A 16,345-nucleotide genomic window follows, 5' to 3' on the forward strand; every position below is an offset into this window, starting at 1 on the left:
ACATGTGTGTACTCACACACACACATACATATATACATATCACAATTTCTTATTCATTCATCTATTGATGGACACTTGGGTTGCTTCCATATCTTGGCCACTGTATATAATGTTGCAATAAACACTGGGATGCATACATCTTTTCAAATTAGTATTTCTGTTTTTAAAACTTTTTGTTTTTAGATTTTATTTGATAGAGTGAGCGAGCGAAGAGTGAGCACAAGCAGGGGGCATAGGCAGAGGGAGAAGCAGGCTCCCCACTGAGCAGGGAATGAGATGTGGGGCTCAATCCCAGGACCCTGGGATCATAACCTGAGCCAAAGGCAGCCACTTAACTGACTGAGCCACCCAGGCACCCCATATTTCTGTTTTCTTTGGGTAAATACCCAGTAATGGAATTACTGGATTGTACAGTATTCCCATTTTTACTTTTTTAAGGAACTTCAATACTGATTTCCATAGTGGTTGCACCAATTTATATTCCTACCAACATGTTGGTGCCTGACCTTTTCAGAAGCATACCAAAAAGGAGTCATTCAGAGGTCCCTCTCTTAAATTATAAACAGCAGCCTTTTCAAATTCGGCTATTTTGCTCACAGCACGTGATAGAACGTGTAAGTAAAGCAAACAGCTAAATGACTGGCTACCTGGATGAATTTGATATGTATTTTATGAAACTGCATTCTCTACAAAGCAGTAAAAAGTCCATCTTAGGTACCAGAAGTACCCAAGGATTGTGTAAATCAAAGAATATGAGTTTGTAATTCAAGTTAATCTTTCAACAGCTAAAACTGAAAGGCTGGAACTCTCATAGGCAACTTTTAAATTTCTGCAGTTGAGGCTTCAGGGCAGGAAACCAAAAGTTTTGCACATATCGCTCATGAAAAAAATATTTTTAAGGAGTTCATTTTCAATATAAAAATTAAAAGTAATTCTCCACATCCTCACCAACACTTGTAACTTCTTGTCTTTTGGATACTGGCCATTCTGACTGGCTCATTGTGGTTCTGATTTGCATTTCCCTGATGATTAGTGACGTTGAGCATTTTTTCATGTGTTTTTTGGCCATCTGTTTGTCTTCTTTGGAAAAATGTCCATTCAGGTCCTCTGCTCATTTTTTAATCAGATTGTTTGCTTGCTTGGTGTTGAGTTGTATCAGTTCTTTATATGTTTTGGACAGTAACTCCTTATTGGACATATGTAATTTGTAAATATTTTCTCCCACTAAGTAGGTTGCCTTTTTATTTTGTTGGTGGTTTCCTTTGCTGTGCAAAAGCCTTTTATTTGGGTGTATCTTAGTTCACTTTCACTTTTGTTTCCCTTGCCTGAGGAAACATAGCCATATATATTTTGCTAAGGCTGAGAAGAACAAAACTGAAGGTATCACAATCCCAGATTTCAAGATATACTACAAAGCTACAGTAATCAAAACAGTATGGTACTGGCACAAAAACAGACACACAGATAATGGAACAGGAAAGAAAGACCAGAAATAAACCCATATCTATATGGTCAATTAATCTACAATCAAGGAGGTAAGAATATAGAATGTGGAAGAGTCTTTCCAATAAATGATATTTGGAAAACCGGACACCTACATGCCAAAGAATAAAAACAGACCATTTTTCCTACACCATATATAAAAATGAACTCAAAATGCATTAAAGACCCAAATCTAAGAACTGAAACCATAAAAATCCTAAAAGAAAATTTAGAAGTGTCTTTTACTGAGTTCCAACTGTCTTTTGTAAAAACCCCAACTGGAGCAATTGTATCTAAATGCACTAGGTTTTTTGTTTGTTTCAGTCTAGCTACTAGACTATAGCTTCCTAAAGATAGGTTCCCTGTCCTTTCATCACTGTATCTTTCATCAAATTGTGCATAATAGAATAAGCATCAGAAGAACAAAAACTTATTTCACCACTGTAGGCACAGTGTCTAGCATATAAAAGACACTCAATAAATTCTATTAAATTAATTCATAATATGCATTCAATGCATATTTATTGACGATAAAAAGAGAAAACAGTTAGTGTAGTAGAAAATATAGTGTCAAATAAGAGTCTGAAGGGCTCGGTTGAGCGTCAGCCTCTTGATTTCGGCTCAGGGTCTTGGGATCAAGCCCCACATCAGGCTTCCTGCTCAGTGGGGAGTCTGCTTGTCTCTCTACCTCTACCCTTCCCCCTGCTCTTTCTCTCTAAAATAAATTTAAAAATAATAAAATTTTAAAAAATAGTAAGAGTCTGAATACTGGTTTGAGTGTGTTACTTTGAACAAGTTATTTAATCTCTCTGAACTTGAGTCTCTTTTGCACTGCAGACCTTACAGAATCAGGCTCTTATAGATTAGAAATGAAGTACATAAAGCTCCTAGCACAAAGCCTGCACTGTTAACAATCATATACCCTTATTATGAGCAGCAGTTACAACTTACATAACCAATGTTTATAGCTCTTTCATTATTCTTAAACATATAACTATGTTGACCATAGCACATTGAAACCTAAATGTTTTCATCTTGGAAGAAATTTTATAGGACTTATAAAAAGAATTTTTAAAATATGTAGACTGGTTTGTCTTAAAGCATATTACAAGTTCTGAAAGGTGTTAATTTTATTTCTAAACCCAAGCTATAATTTCCCCAGAATAAAAAAATATATAACAAAGAAAAAGTATTAATCTCAGAAGAAATTTTTTTAATAAAAGCTAATTTTAAGTCAAAGTAAACTGCCAATACTAATATATGACATAATAACAACTGACTTAATTGGAAAGATAATGGAAGATGTACTTTACCTCACCAAATCCTAAGTCCCACGATTGCTTAGAATGCAATTCTTCCAAAGAGCTATTACCCCTAAGGATCATAAATAAGATGCTTTTAAAGTGTGCTTTATTTCCTGCCGAAAATTATTATTCTAAATTACGGTTTCCAAAGTTGGCTTCAGATCAGAATTATAAGGGAAGTTTTTTGAAAAACAAAGATTCATAAGCTCCAACCTAAAGAGCTTACTTATTATGTGTGGATCAAACTTGGTATTTTTAATTTTAAAAAGTCACCCCCTCAAGTGATGTGAACCTGAAGCCAGGCTTGGGAACCATGTTCTAAATCCCTTTCATAAGGTAAATTTTAAAATTCAAGGCCTACCATGTTGTTTTTCATTCACAAGTTTCTGAATATTTGGGAATTTGACAATAAAGCAGCTAATTTATTGATTTCATTAAATAAGCTGTGAATCTATATTTTAATTAATTTGTTGTGCCAATCCCATAAAAATAGCATCTATATACTCTTTTTATAGATATTTTAAATATTTCCATAAGAAAGTACTTTCAAAATAAAAATATATTCTAGTTCATGATTTTCAGTTACCAAGATCTGACTAAATCACAATTATTACCAAGAAAGTTTGGGCTATTCTGAAACCAGAAATTTTGTTTAATTCCCTATAATACCAGTCCCATAAAATGTTAATATGCTTATGCCATTACAGTTGAATTCTATCACTCTCTTGCTCTGACTCTATAATAACCAAACAACCTACCCATGGAGAGCTGAGCCAAAAGTTAGAAAATATGCTTACCATGCAAGTAAGCATTCCTATACATGTGACTCTTCTATTTCTTACTGTAAATCAATAAACTGCATTCTGGTGAGTCTGTAAGTTTCTTGAACACAGAAGTCAGTTTTCTCAAACCTAATTAATACTTAGATTCCAGTTATTTTTGCAATAGCAAATATAAGGCACCATACTCTCAAATGAGGTGATTATTACCAAGATTCTGACAGCTGAGAAGCCTTCCTTGAGGCTGGTCTACCCACCCTCAGAGAGCAATATGCCTACTCACTTTTCATCAATTCCAACATTCAACATGCATTATACTAATAGATCCTGATTTGTATTCCCCAGATTTACCTAAAAACTTACATATGATTCACTGGATATTTCTGGCTTCCATTCTGTGGTGTCTTCTCTTGGTAATCACTTTTAAATTTTCCTTTAAAAATAAAAGTATGCATTGAACTCAAAACCTTAACAGACACTATCTGTTTTTTAATTTGAAGCTTACAAACCACATAAAGAATAAAATTACTGATCCAAAAAGTCATATAATAGAATGTCATTGTTTCTAATTTCCTGTTCTTACACACACACACACACACACACACACACACACACACACACACACACAAATTGAAAACAAAAAATCCCAAAAGATTATGTTTTCCATGTATAACACTCACCTTTTTTTTCAAAGCTGGCTGCATAACAATTCTTTTCAAAAGATGTACTAAAAGTATTTCTATCATTATTGTGGTACTCTTTTTGATACCTCTTGTCTGGCTGACACTTTTCTGGATAACTTGTTTTATTAAAAGTAGAATTACTAAGAGCCAACACTGGATCTGTAAAAATTCTTCTAACGCATCTATCAGTTGAATCATTTTTATCGGAACTTGTGATTGCACAAATATCTCCCATACTGTCATAACCACACTTGTCAAAGGGTTTCTTTATCCTCTGTTGATCTATGCTTAATAAATTGATGACATTTTCACTAATAAAAGAGTTACAATTCTCTGATAAAAGGCTGGCTTTTGGCTGGTTCACACTTTCAAAAAAATTTGAAAGCTCTCTCCTATTTTCTCCCCAAATATGTTGTACTGACTGTTTTTCAGTAATGAAGTCTGACTGTCTTTGCTCATCCATGCTTCCACATTCTTCACCCATATCCACAACAGGTCTTCCAGTAAGGAAATTCCTACTGCCTGGACTTGAAGATAAATAAAAACATATTTAGCAAGAAAAACATACAGCATTTTCATTTCAAAACAATTAAATTCTTAGGGAACATACTGAATAACTACTAATATTTACCTAGACTAGGTTTTAATTTTTTTAATTTAAATTGCTTTGGGTAGAATTTTGGGTCGAATATTGCTTTGGGTCGAAATTTATCTAATGTACTCTTCTAGTACCTTAGTGAGTATAAAAATAATCTACACTTAGTTCAGTATTTCAAAATGAAAAATTAGCAAGGGTTCAATTTACTGTTATATTAAGAAAACAAAAACCTATAGTCTGTCTTGTCTTCTATCATAAGATCTAGTGAATAACCTAGACAATTACTGTATAGCTGCTGCTTCATTTAACCAGAGAAAGATATTTAAAGACTGTGCAGAGGAAAATTATCCTGTTAAAACATAAAATCAAATAGTCATAAGAATATCATAACAGATTTTTCTCAACCTAACAACTCTGAAGTTCCCAAGGCAGAAAAATGTGATACAAATGCATATATACTAAAGCCATGATATAAGATAAATTAGATGAAAAGGCTAGACTAGATAAATTTAAGTTCCTTTCTAATGCAGAAATCATAATTCTACTTTATGTCCAACTTGTATCAAATGAAAGCTATCATAGAACATAATTAGAAATCAAGATATTTCAAATTTTGTCACTCACTATCAACAAATTTACTTGGGGGCTGGGTTGTTCCAGAGCCTGGAGGTACCAAAGAAATACAGAAAAGAAATATAGGCCACTAGAATTCTGAAAGATTTTCCAATTTTATTTTTTAAATTATTTATTAAATACCTAAGAAGCAGTACACCTGTTGTGTTCCAGACACTATGCCATGTGTTGTGGACAGAGAAATAAAAGAATTCAATTTGCTATTAAGGAGAGAGAGATGTTTTACCCATGAATGTTGACAGATCACGATCCTACACTATTAATCAACACAGGTCTCATTGGTGTTTTGGGCAACATAATGCGAAATATTATGCCAAAAGGCATAACCTATAGTATGCAATAATATAATACATTAACACCAGAGAAATTTTTTTTACTCAAAACATAAATGTAAAGAAAGACTTATCTATGTATATTAAACAGATATTTAATGTATGCCTATTATGTGGTAGGGAGACAATACAGCTTATATTCTAGTTAAGGAAAATAATAATTAACCATTAATAAGTACAAAGGATAAAAGAAATACAGAAATAAACAAAGATAATTACAGTGCCTTTATAGATGCTACAAGATCATGTGATGGAATAACTTGTGTTAGAAGTCCTGTATCAGATAGTCTGGTCAGAAAAATCGTTAGTAAGGAAGTGATAAATAAGTGAAAGACACAGAATGGTTAAACATGTGAAGAAAGGAGTAAGCATATTCCAAAGGAATAGAATAATAAGCACAAATGCAAAATTTGCCACATATTTGAGGAACAAAAAGAAAAGAACAGGGGTGCCTGGGTGGCTCAGTCGGTTAAGCATCTGCCTCTGGCTCCGGTCATGATCCCAGAATCCTGGGATGGAGCCCCGAGTTGGGCTCCCTCCTCAGTGGGGAGTCTGCTTCTCCCTCTGCCCAGCCCCCCAGCTTGTGCTCTCTTTTACTCTCTCTCTCTCAAATAAAATCTTAAAAAAAGAAAAGAAAAAGAAAGATTGAATAGAATCAGTGAAGGAAAACCCATAAAAACCTATGACCTAAGTCTTAAAAGGGCCCAGATTATACAGAACTTAATATTTTTAATTCAAGCATAATTGTGTTATATTAATTTCAGGTATACAATGTAATGACTCAATAATTCTATGCATTATTCAGTGCTCATCATGATAAGTGTACTCTTAATCCCCTTCATCTATTTCACTCACCCCACCCACCCACTTCCCCTCTGGTAACCACCAGTTTGTTCTCTAAATTTAAGTATCTGGTCATCTGTCTCTTTCTTCTTTGTTCATTTGTTTTTAAATTCCACAAGAGTGAAATCATATGGTATTTGTCTTTCTCTAACTTGTTTCATTCAGCATTATACTATCTAGATCCATTCATGTTGTTGCAAATGGCAAGATTTCATTCTTTTTTATGGCTGAGTAATATTCCATAATGTGTATATATACATACACACACACACATCCTTTTTATCCACTATGGATGGACATTGAGTTGGTTCCATAATTTAGCCCTTGTAAATAATGCTGTAATAAACAAAGGGGTGCATACATCTTTCTGAATTAGTGTTTTAAATTTCTTTGGATACCCAGTAGTTGAATTACTCAGTCATATGAATAGAGCTTTATTTTTTTAAAAGAACAATAAGAAGTACTGAAAGGTTCTAAATACAAAAGTAAAATTGACTTGCTTTTTGCCTTGAAAAATATCAGTTTGATTGCTAGGTGAATAAGTTTCAAAACTTCCAACTGGCCAATACGAAGCAAGAGGAACTAGACTTATCCTCCTGACTGACACAATTAAAAAACTGGACAAAATATATGAGATAAAAGTTTTCATACGTGGACCACCAGGTAGAACAGGATAATGATTTTTTTTTAAGATTTTATTTATTTTTTTGACAGAGAGAGAGACAGCGAGAGAGGGAACACAAGCAGGGGAAGTCGGGGAGGGAGATGCAGGCTCCCCACGGAGCAGGGAGCCTGATGCGGGGCTTGATCCCAGGACCCTGGGATCATGACCTGAGCTGAAGGCAGACACTGACTGAGCCACCCAGGCACCCCCAGGATAATGATTCTTGAGAAAGAAAGCAAATGAGGTGAACCCCATGATTGTTCCTAGCTTACTGCTTGCAGAAAGTATACAAGCCACAGAATATAAAGGGACAACCCAGTTAGAGCTCACAGATTCCCTTTGTTGAGAAAACAGAGCTGGGGGTTCAGAAAGAATACAGAGGATAGAGTTCACAGGGCAGATTATCATTAGGAGAGTGCTTCAAAGAGAGAGCACTCTAGAGATCTACAGCAAGTTCTCAAATCTTCAGGTAAGTACTGATCAGCACATGCATATGAAGAAATAATGCCCAAGGCTGGAGGTAGGGAGGAGAATAAAATATCTAACAGGATAAGATGGTACAAGTCCAGGAACTCACATACAGATGGGAAAATTTTGTGTTCCCATCAACCAGAGTGGAAAACCTCATAATTCAAAAGGAATCACAGAGTATTCAGAAAGGTATATTGCCTCAGCAGGGGGCAAAATTAACCATAAACTAAAGGTATATCTAGTCCTGCCTAACAAAATTTAAAGCAAGCCTCAATAAGATCATAGTATTTCCAAATAACTAAACTGTATCTAGAACAAAGCTTGGGATGATTTACAGGGATACAAAGATCTCCAGACACCACAAAGATGAAATTCAGAATTTACAGAATCCAAACAAAATTATCAGGAATACAAAGAAGTAAGTACAACCCATAATGAGAAGGAAAATCAATTATTAGAAACAGATCAAGAAATGACACAAATGATAGTATTTGTAGACATAGATATTAAAAAAGTTATCGTGCCTATATTCCCTATATTCAAGAAGATAGAGGAAAGACTGAGCATGTTGAAATAAATGCATGGAATATATAAAGAAAAGTTGAATGAAACTTACAGAGATGAAATATATACTGAACAGATTTTTCAGATGAGACATCAAAGAAGATACAACTAGTGATTTTGAAGATAAAGCAATATAATCTATACAAGGTAAAACACACAGAAAGAAAAATACTGAAAATATATGAACAAAGCATCAGTAAACTGGGACACAACTTCAAGTGGACTAATTTAATGTAATTTGAGTCCTCACAGAGGAAAAAGGAATCAGAAAAAATATTTTAAAAATTAATGGCTGAACTGTTTCCAAATTTGATAAAAATAGTAAGTCCACAGATTTAAGAAACGCCACACAGCCAAAACACAAAAAGTGGAAAGAAAATGAATATCCTAATCAATGGATAAAAATCCATGGTAGAACGTGCATGACAGAGAATCCATGATAGAAAAATCTTAAAAACAGAAAAATTATATTTTGTATATACAGATATTAAGATAAAAATGACAGCAAATTTCTAGTTAGAAACAATGCAAGTCAAAAGACATCTTTCAAAAAGAGTACAATAAAGAAGTACACAAACGATAAAAAGAATTCATCACTAGCAGACCTATACTAGAAGAAATTTTAAAGTCTTTAGAATTGAAGGAAAATGTCACCAGATGAAATTCTAGATCTACACAAAATCATCGAGACCACCAAAAATGGTAAATTTGTGCTTAAATATAAAAAATATGTTTTCTTATAACTCTCTTTAAAAAGAGCAATAATGTATTATTGGATTTGTAACATACATAGAAATAAAATATTATGAACATAACACAAAGGCCAGAATGGAGAAAAGAAAGCATACTATTATGTTGTTATACTATATGTGAAGTTGTATAACTTGAAGATAGACTGTGATAAATTAAAATATATACTATAAAGCAACCACTGAAAAACAAAACAGATATAAGTAATAAGCCAATAAAAGGGGTAAATTAAGTCATAAAAAACACTCAAACGAAATAAAGGCAGATAAAGAGGAAAAGGAAACATTATATGGGACAAATAAAAAACAAGAGAACAGACTTAGGGGCACCTAGATGGCTCATTCGGTTAAGCATCTGCCTTTGGATCAGGTTATGATCCCAGGGTCCTGGGATCAAGTCCCACATCAGGCTCCCTGTTCAGTGGAGAGTCTGCTTCTCCCTCTCCCTCAGCCTCTCATGAGAGAGCTCATGTGCTCTCTCGCTTGCTCACTCTGTCTTGTTCTCAAATAAATATCTTTTTAAAAAATTAAAAAAAAGAGAACAGACTTAAACCCAACCATATCAATTACCACATTAAATATAAACCATACTCTTGACCGTAACACAAGTCTCAATAAATTTGAAAGGATTCAAATCATACAAAGGATATTTCCTATCCACAATGGTATTAATTCAGAAAGATACAGGAATGCCTTAGGATTTCTAGGAACGAAACAACAAATTTCTAAGTAACTCATGGATTGAAAAAGAAATTAAAAGAAAAATTAGGAACACTTTCAACTGAATGAAAAAACATCAAAATTTGTAGGATGCAGGAAAAGGAGCAGTTAATGGACAATTTATAGCGTGAAAACACCTATATTAGAAAAGAAAAATGACTTCAAAGCAATGACCTCAGCTTTCACCCTGAGACAATAGAAAAAAACTAAATTAAATCCAAAGGAACAGGCAAAAGGAAATAAAGAGCAGAATTCAATGAAATAAAAAATAGAAAATAAATATGTGAAACTAAAAGATTATTCTGGGAGAAGATAAATAAAATTAGTAAGTCTCTATATCATAATGAGCAGGGGAAAATAAGGTAAAAAGATATATGTACTCCAATGTTCACTGAAGCATTATTTATAATAGCCAAGATATGGAAACAATCTAAGTGTCCATCAATGATAAATAAATGGATAAGGAAGGTGTGTGTGTGTGTGTGTGTGTGTGCGCGCGCGCGCGTGTGTGTGTATGTGTAATGGAATACTACTTACTATAAAAAAGAACGAGAGGAAGAGGCAAGATGGCGGAGGAGTAGGGGACCTCATTTCAGCGGATCCCTCAAATTTAGCTGGATATCTATCAAACCATTCTGAACACCCACGAAATCAGCCTGAGATATAAGAAAATATATCTGGAACTCTAAGAGCAGAAAAGTGAAGGCTTTTTGTAAGGTAGGATGTGTGGAGTATTGGAATGTGGGGAAGTATTGGAAGATAAATGGAGGAAGGAGGGAGCCTCCATAAGCTAGCTACTGCAAAGTGGTATAACACTGGAGCACAAAATCAGAACCCTTAGAAATCTGTTCCAGTCAGAGATATCCCTTTCTGAAAGGGGCCTGGGGGATGAATAGCTAGGGAGAGGAGCTTCCTTATATATGGAGTGAAGAACATCAGAATAACATCAGACCTATCCACAGAAACCTGGCAGGCCAGAAATGGCCAGTGAGATACATTGAGGGTACTAAATGACAAGAACATGCAGCCAAGAATACTTTATCCAGCAAGGCTGTCATTCAGAATGGAAGGAAAGATGAAGAGCTCCCAGGACAGACAGAAACTGAAAGAATATGTGATCACCAAGGCAGCCCTGCAAGAAATATTAAGGGGGACACTGTAAGTGAAGAGAGACCCCAAGAGTAATACAGACCATAAAGAAACAGAGACAATCTACAGAAACAGGGACTTCACAGGCAATACAATAGCATTAAATTCATATCTGTCAATAGTTACTCTGAATGTAAATGGGTTAAATGCTCCAACCAAAAGACACAGGGTATCAGATTGGATAAAAAAGTAAGAATCATCTTAGACCTAAAGACACCTCCAGAATGCGAGTGAGGAGGTGGAGAAGCATTTACCATGCTAATGGACCTCAAAAGAAAGCTGGGATAGCAATCCCCATAACAAACAAATTAGATTTTAAACCAAAGACTGTAATAAGGGATGAAGAGTGACACTATATCATACTTAAAGGGTCTATCCAACAAGAAGATCTAACAATTGTAAATATTTATGCCCCCAATATGGGAGCAGCCAATTATATAAACCAAAGTAAAGAAACATATTGATAATAATACATTAATAGTAGGAGATTTCAACACCCCACTCACAGCAATGGACAGATCATCTAAGCAGAAGACCAACAAAGAAACAAGAGCTTTGAATGACACAATGGACCAGATGGACTCCACAGATATATACACAACGTTCGATCCTAAAACAAGAGAATATTCATTCTTCTCAAATGCATATGGAACTTTCTCCAGAATAGATCACACACTAGGTCACAAATCAGGTCTCAACTGATACCAAAAGACTGAGATTATTCCCTGCATATATTCAGACCACAATGCTTTGAAACCGGAACTCAATCACAAGAAGAAATTTGGAAGGAACTCAAACACTTGGAGGTTAAAGAGCATCCTGTTAAAGAATGAACGGCTCAACCAGGAAATTAAAGAGCTTAAAAAATTCATGGAAACTAATGAGAATGAAAACACATGGGTTCAAAACCTCTGGGATACAGCAAAGGCGGTCCTAAGAGGGAAGTACACAGCAATTACAAGCCTTTCTCAAAAAACTAGAAAAATCTCAAATATACAAGCTAACCTTAAACCTAAAGGACCTGGAGAAAAAACAGCAAATAAAGCCTAAACCCAGCAGGAGAAGAGAAACAATGAAGAGTAGAGCAGAAATCAGTGAAATAGAAACCAGAAGAACAGTAGAACAGATCAACGAAACTAGAAGCTGGTTCTCTGAAAGAATTAAAAAAATTAATAAACCTCTGGCCAGACTTATCCAAAAGAAAAGAGAAAGGACCCAAATTAATAAAATCATGAATGAAAAGGGAGAGATCATGACCAACACCAAGGAAATAGAGACAATTTTAAGACTATACTATGAGCAACTATATGCCAACTAATAAATTAGGCAATCTGGAAGAAATGGATGCCTTCCTGAAAACTTACAAACTACCAAAACTGAACCAGGAAGAAATAAAAAATATGAACAGACCAATAACCAGTAAGGAAATTGAAGCAGTAATCAAAAATCTCCCAAAAAACAAGAATCTAGGGCCAGATGGCTTCCCAGGAGAATTCTACCAAATATTTAAAGAAGAAATAATACATATTCTACTGAAGCTGTTTCAAAAAATAGAAATGGAATTAAAACTTCCAAACTCATTCTACAAGGCCAGTATTACCTTGATCCCAAAACAAGCTAAAGACCCCTTCAAAAAGTAGAATTATAGACCAATATCCCTGATGAACATGGATGCCAAAATACTCACCAAGATACTAGCAATAGGATCCAACAGTACATTAAAAAAAGGATTATTCACCACAACCAGGTGGGATTTATTTCTCGGATGCAAGGGTGGTTCAACATTTGCAAATCAATCAACATGACAGATCACATTAATAAAAGAAAAAACAAGGACCAAATGATCCTCTCAATTTATGCAGAAAAAGCATTTGACAAAATACAGCATCCTTTCTTGAATAAAAGTCTTCAAAGTACAGGGATAGAGGGAACATAGCTCAATATTATAAAAGCCAACTATGAAAAGCCCACTGCAAATATCATTCTCAAAGGGGAAAAACTGAGAGCTTTTCCCTTAAGGACAGGAACATGACAGGGACGCCCACTCTCATCACTATTGTTCGACTTAGTACTAGAAGTCCTAGCCTCAAAAATCAGACAACAAAAAGAAATAAAAGGCATTCAAATTGGCAAAGAAGAAATCAAACTCTCTCTTTTCGCAGATGACATGATTCTTTATGTAGAAAACCCAAAAGACTCCACCCCAAAATTGCCAGAACTCATACAGGAATTCAGCAACATGGCAGGATAGAAAATCAATGCACAGAAATCAGTTGCATTTCTACGCACTAACAATGTGGCTGAAGAAAGAGAAATTAAGGAATTGATTCCATTTACAACTGTACCAAAAACCATAAGATACCTAGGAGTAAACCTAACCAAAGAGGTAAAGGATCTGTACTCTAGAAACTACAGAACACTTATGAAAGAAATTGAGGAAGACATAAAGAGACAGAAAAACATTCCATGATCATGGGTTGGAAGAATAAACATCACTAAAATGCCTGTGCTGTCTAGAGACATCTACACATTCAATGCAATCCCTATAAAAATACCATCGGCATTTTTCACAGAGCTGGAACAAACAATCCTAAAATTTGTATGGAACCAGAAAAGACCCCAAATAGTCAGGGGATTGTTGAAAAAGAAAACCAAAGCTGGGGGCATCACGTTGCCCGATTTTAAACTTTATTACAAAGCAGTGATCACCAAGACAGCATGGTACTGGCACAAAAACAGACACATAGATCAATGGAACAGAATAGAGAGTTCAAAAATGGACCCTCAACTCTATGGTCAACTAATCTTAAAGAAAGCAGGAAAAAAATAGCCAAAAAAGACAGTCTCTTCAATAAATGGTGCCGGGAAAATTGGATAGCCACATGCAGAAGAATGAAACTGGACCATTCTCTTACACCATACACAAAGATAAACTCAAAATGGATGAAAGACCTCAATGTGAGACAGGAATCCATCAATATCCTAGGAGAACACAGGCAGTAACCTCTTCGAACTTGGCCACAGCAACCTCCTGCAAGATACATCTCTAAAGGCAAGGGAAACAAAAGCAAAAATGAACTATTGGGGCTTCATCAAGATAAAAAGCTTCTGCACAGCAAAGGAAATAGTCAACAAAACTAAAAGACAACCTACAGAATGAGAGAAGATATTTGCAAATGACTTAACAGATAAACGGCTGGTATCTAAGATCTATAAAAAACTTCTCAAACTCAACACCCAAAAAACAAATAATCCAGTCAAGAAATGGGCAGAAGACATGAACAGACACTTCTCCAAAGAAGACATACAAATGGCTAAAAGACACATGAGAAAATGCTCAACATCATTTACTGTCAGGGAAATACAAATCAAAACCATGAAAATGAGATACCACCTTACATCAGTCAGAATGGCTAAAATTAACAAGACAGGACGTTTGAGAGGTTGTGGAGAAAGGGGAACCCTCTTATACTGTTGGTGGGAATGCAAACTGGTGCAGCCACTCTGGGAAACAGTATGGAGGTTCCTCAGGACATTAAAAATAGAACTACCCTACAACCCAGCAATTGCACTACTGGGTATTTACCCCAAAGATACAGATGTAGTAAAAAAGAAGAGGCACATGCACCCCAATATGCACAGCAGCAATGTCCACAATAGCCAAACTGTGGAAGGAGCCCAGATGTCCTTCAACAGATGAATAGATAAAGAAGATGTGGTTCATATATACAATGTAATATTACTCAGCCATCAGAAAGGATGAATACCTACCATTTGCATCGACATCGATGGAACTGCCTCCAGTTGTTATACTAAGTGAAATAAGTCAATCAGAGAAAGACAATTATCATATGGTTTCACTCGTATGTGGAATGTAAGGAATAGCACAGAGGATTGTAGGGTAAGGAAGGGAAAACTGAATGAGAAGAAATCAGAGAGGGAGACAAACCATGAGAGACTCTTAACTCTGGGAAACAAACTGAGGGTTGTGGAAGGGAGGAGGGTGGGGTGACGCGGTAACTGGGTGATGGGCGTTAAGGAGGGCACGTGATCTGATGAGCATTGGGTGTTATACACAACTAATGAATCACTGAACACTACCTCAAAAACTAATGATGTACTTACTGTATGTTGGCTAATTGAATTTAAATAAGTTTTAAAAAAAGAAATTTAGCCTCAGGACAAACTCCAGGGAATCACTCCTGGTTTCTTCTTTTTATTTTACTCATAAATGTTGATTAAGAAAGTAAAAACAACAAAAAAAGGGGTGGTGCCTAGGTGGCTCAGATGATTAAGTGCCTGCCTTCAGCTTAGGTCATGATCTCCGGATCCTGGGATCGAGCCCCGCATTCAGCTCCTGGCTCAGCAAGGAGTCTGCTTCTCCCTCTCCCTCTGCCTCTCTCCCCTGCTCATGCTCTCTGTCTCTCTGTCTCTCTCTCTCTGTCTCTGTCTCAAATGAATAAATTAAAAGGAAAAAAAGAAAGAAGGTAAAAAAAGAAGAGAGAGAGAATGAAATCTTGCCATTTGTGACAACATGGATGGAACTTGAGGGTACTATGCTAAGTAAAATAAGCCACACAGGGAAAGAAAAATACCATATAGTTTTATTTACACACAGATTCTAAAAAATAAAACAAACAAACAAAACAAAACTCATGGATACAAAGAACAAGCTGGTATTTGCCAGAGAGGAGGTAAGTTGGGGAGTGGGTGAAGTGGGTCAAGAGATGAAAAAAAATTCCAATTATAAAATAAGTAAGTTGTGGGAATGTACAGCATGGTGATTATAGTCAATAATATTGTACTGCATACCTGAAAGTTGCTAAGAGTAAATCTTAGAAGTTCTCATTACAAAAAAATTATAACTTTGTATGTGACAAATGGTAAACTTATTGTGATCATTTTACAATGTATACAAATATTTAATTACATTTCATACCTGAAATTAGTATAATGTTAAAGGCCAATTAGTTTTAAATTTAAAACAATGATCAGGAAAAAGAAGGGAGAAGACACAACTTACTCATATTAGTAATAAGAGAAAAGACACACTATAAATTTAAAAAATTTTAAAAGCATAATAAGAATATTATGGATAACTTTAAGTCAGTAAGTTCTACAATGTAGATAAGTTAGATGCATTCCTTTTTTTTTCTTAATGATTTTATTTATTTATTTGACAGAGAGAGACACAGCAAAAGAGGGAACACAAGCAGAGGGAGTGGGAGAGGGAGAAGCAGGCTTCCCACTGAGCAGGGAGCCCGATGCTGGGCTCGATCCCAGGACCCTGAGATCATGACCTGAGCCGAAGGCAGACGCTTAACAAATGAGCCACCCAGGCACCCCAAAATAGATGCATTCCTTGTATGACAAA

The 16,345-nt window shown here is 35.4% G+C and overlaps 1 protein-coding gene across 25 annotated transcripts in view; it reads right to left on the bottom strand.

The window, feature by feature from the left end:
• Positions 1 to 16,345, bottom strand: part of REDIC1 (regulator of DNA class I crossover intermediates 1) — a 240,992-nt gene that overhangs the window by 74,130 nt on the left and 150,517 nt on the right. For all 25 annotated transcript variants that reach the window (XR_012373929.1, XR_012373926.1, XR_012373928.1 and 22 more), the window contains 3 exons: positions 4,246 to 4,775; positions 3,929 to 3,998; positions 2,796 to 2,856 (listed from right to left, as the gene is read on the bottom strand). Coding sequence is in view for 7 of the 25 variants with exons in the window: in XM_073877706.1 (XP_073733807.1) it covers positions 2,796 to 2,856; positions 3,929 to 3,998; positions 4,246 to 4,775 (661 nt within the window). In the remaining 18 variants the exon portion in view is untranslated. The remainder of the gene's footprint in view (positions 1 to 2,795; positions 2,857 to 3,928; positions 3,999 to 4,245; positions 4,776 to 16,345) is intronic.

This window comes from Callorhinus ursinus, unplaced genomic scaffold (assembly GCF_003265705.2).
Source record: "Callorhinus ursinus isolate GAN/ISIS: 27379988/994484 unplaced genomic scaffold, GSC_fseal_2.0 scaffold27, whole genome shotgun sequence".
Classification (NCBI taxonomy): Eukaryota; Metazoa; Chordata; class Mammalia; order Carnivora; family Otariidae; genus Callorhinus; species Callorhinus ursinus.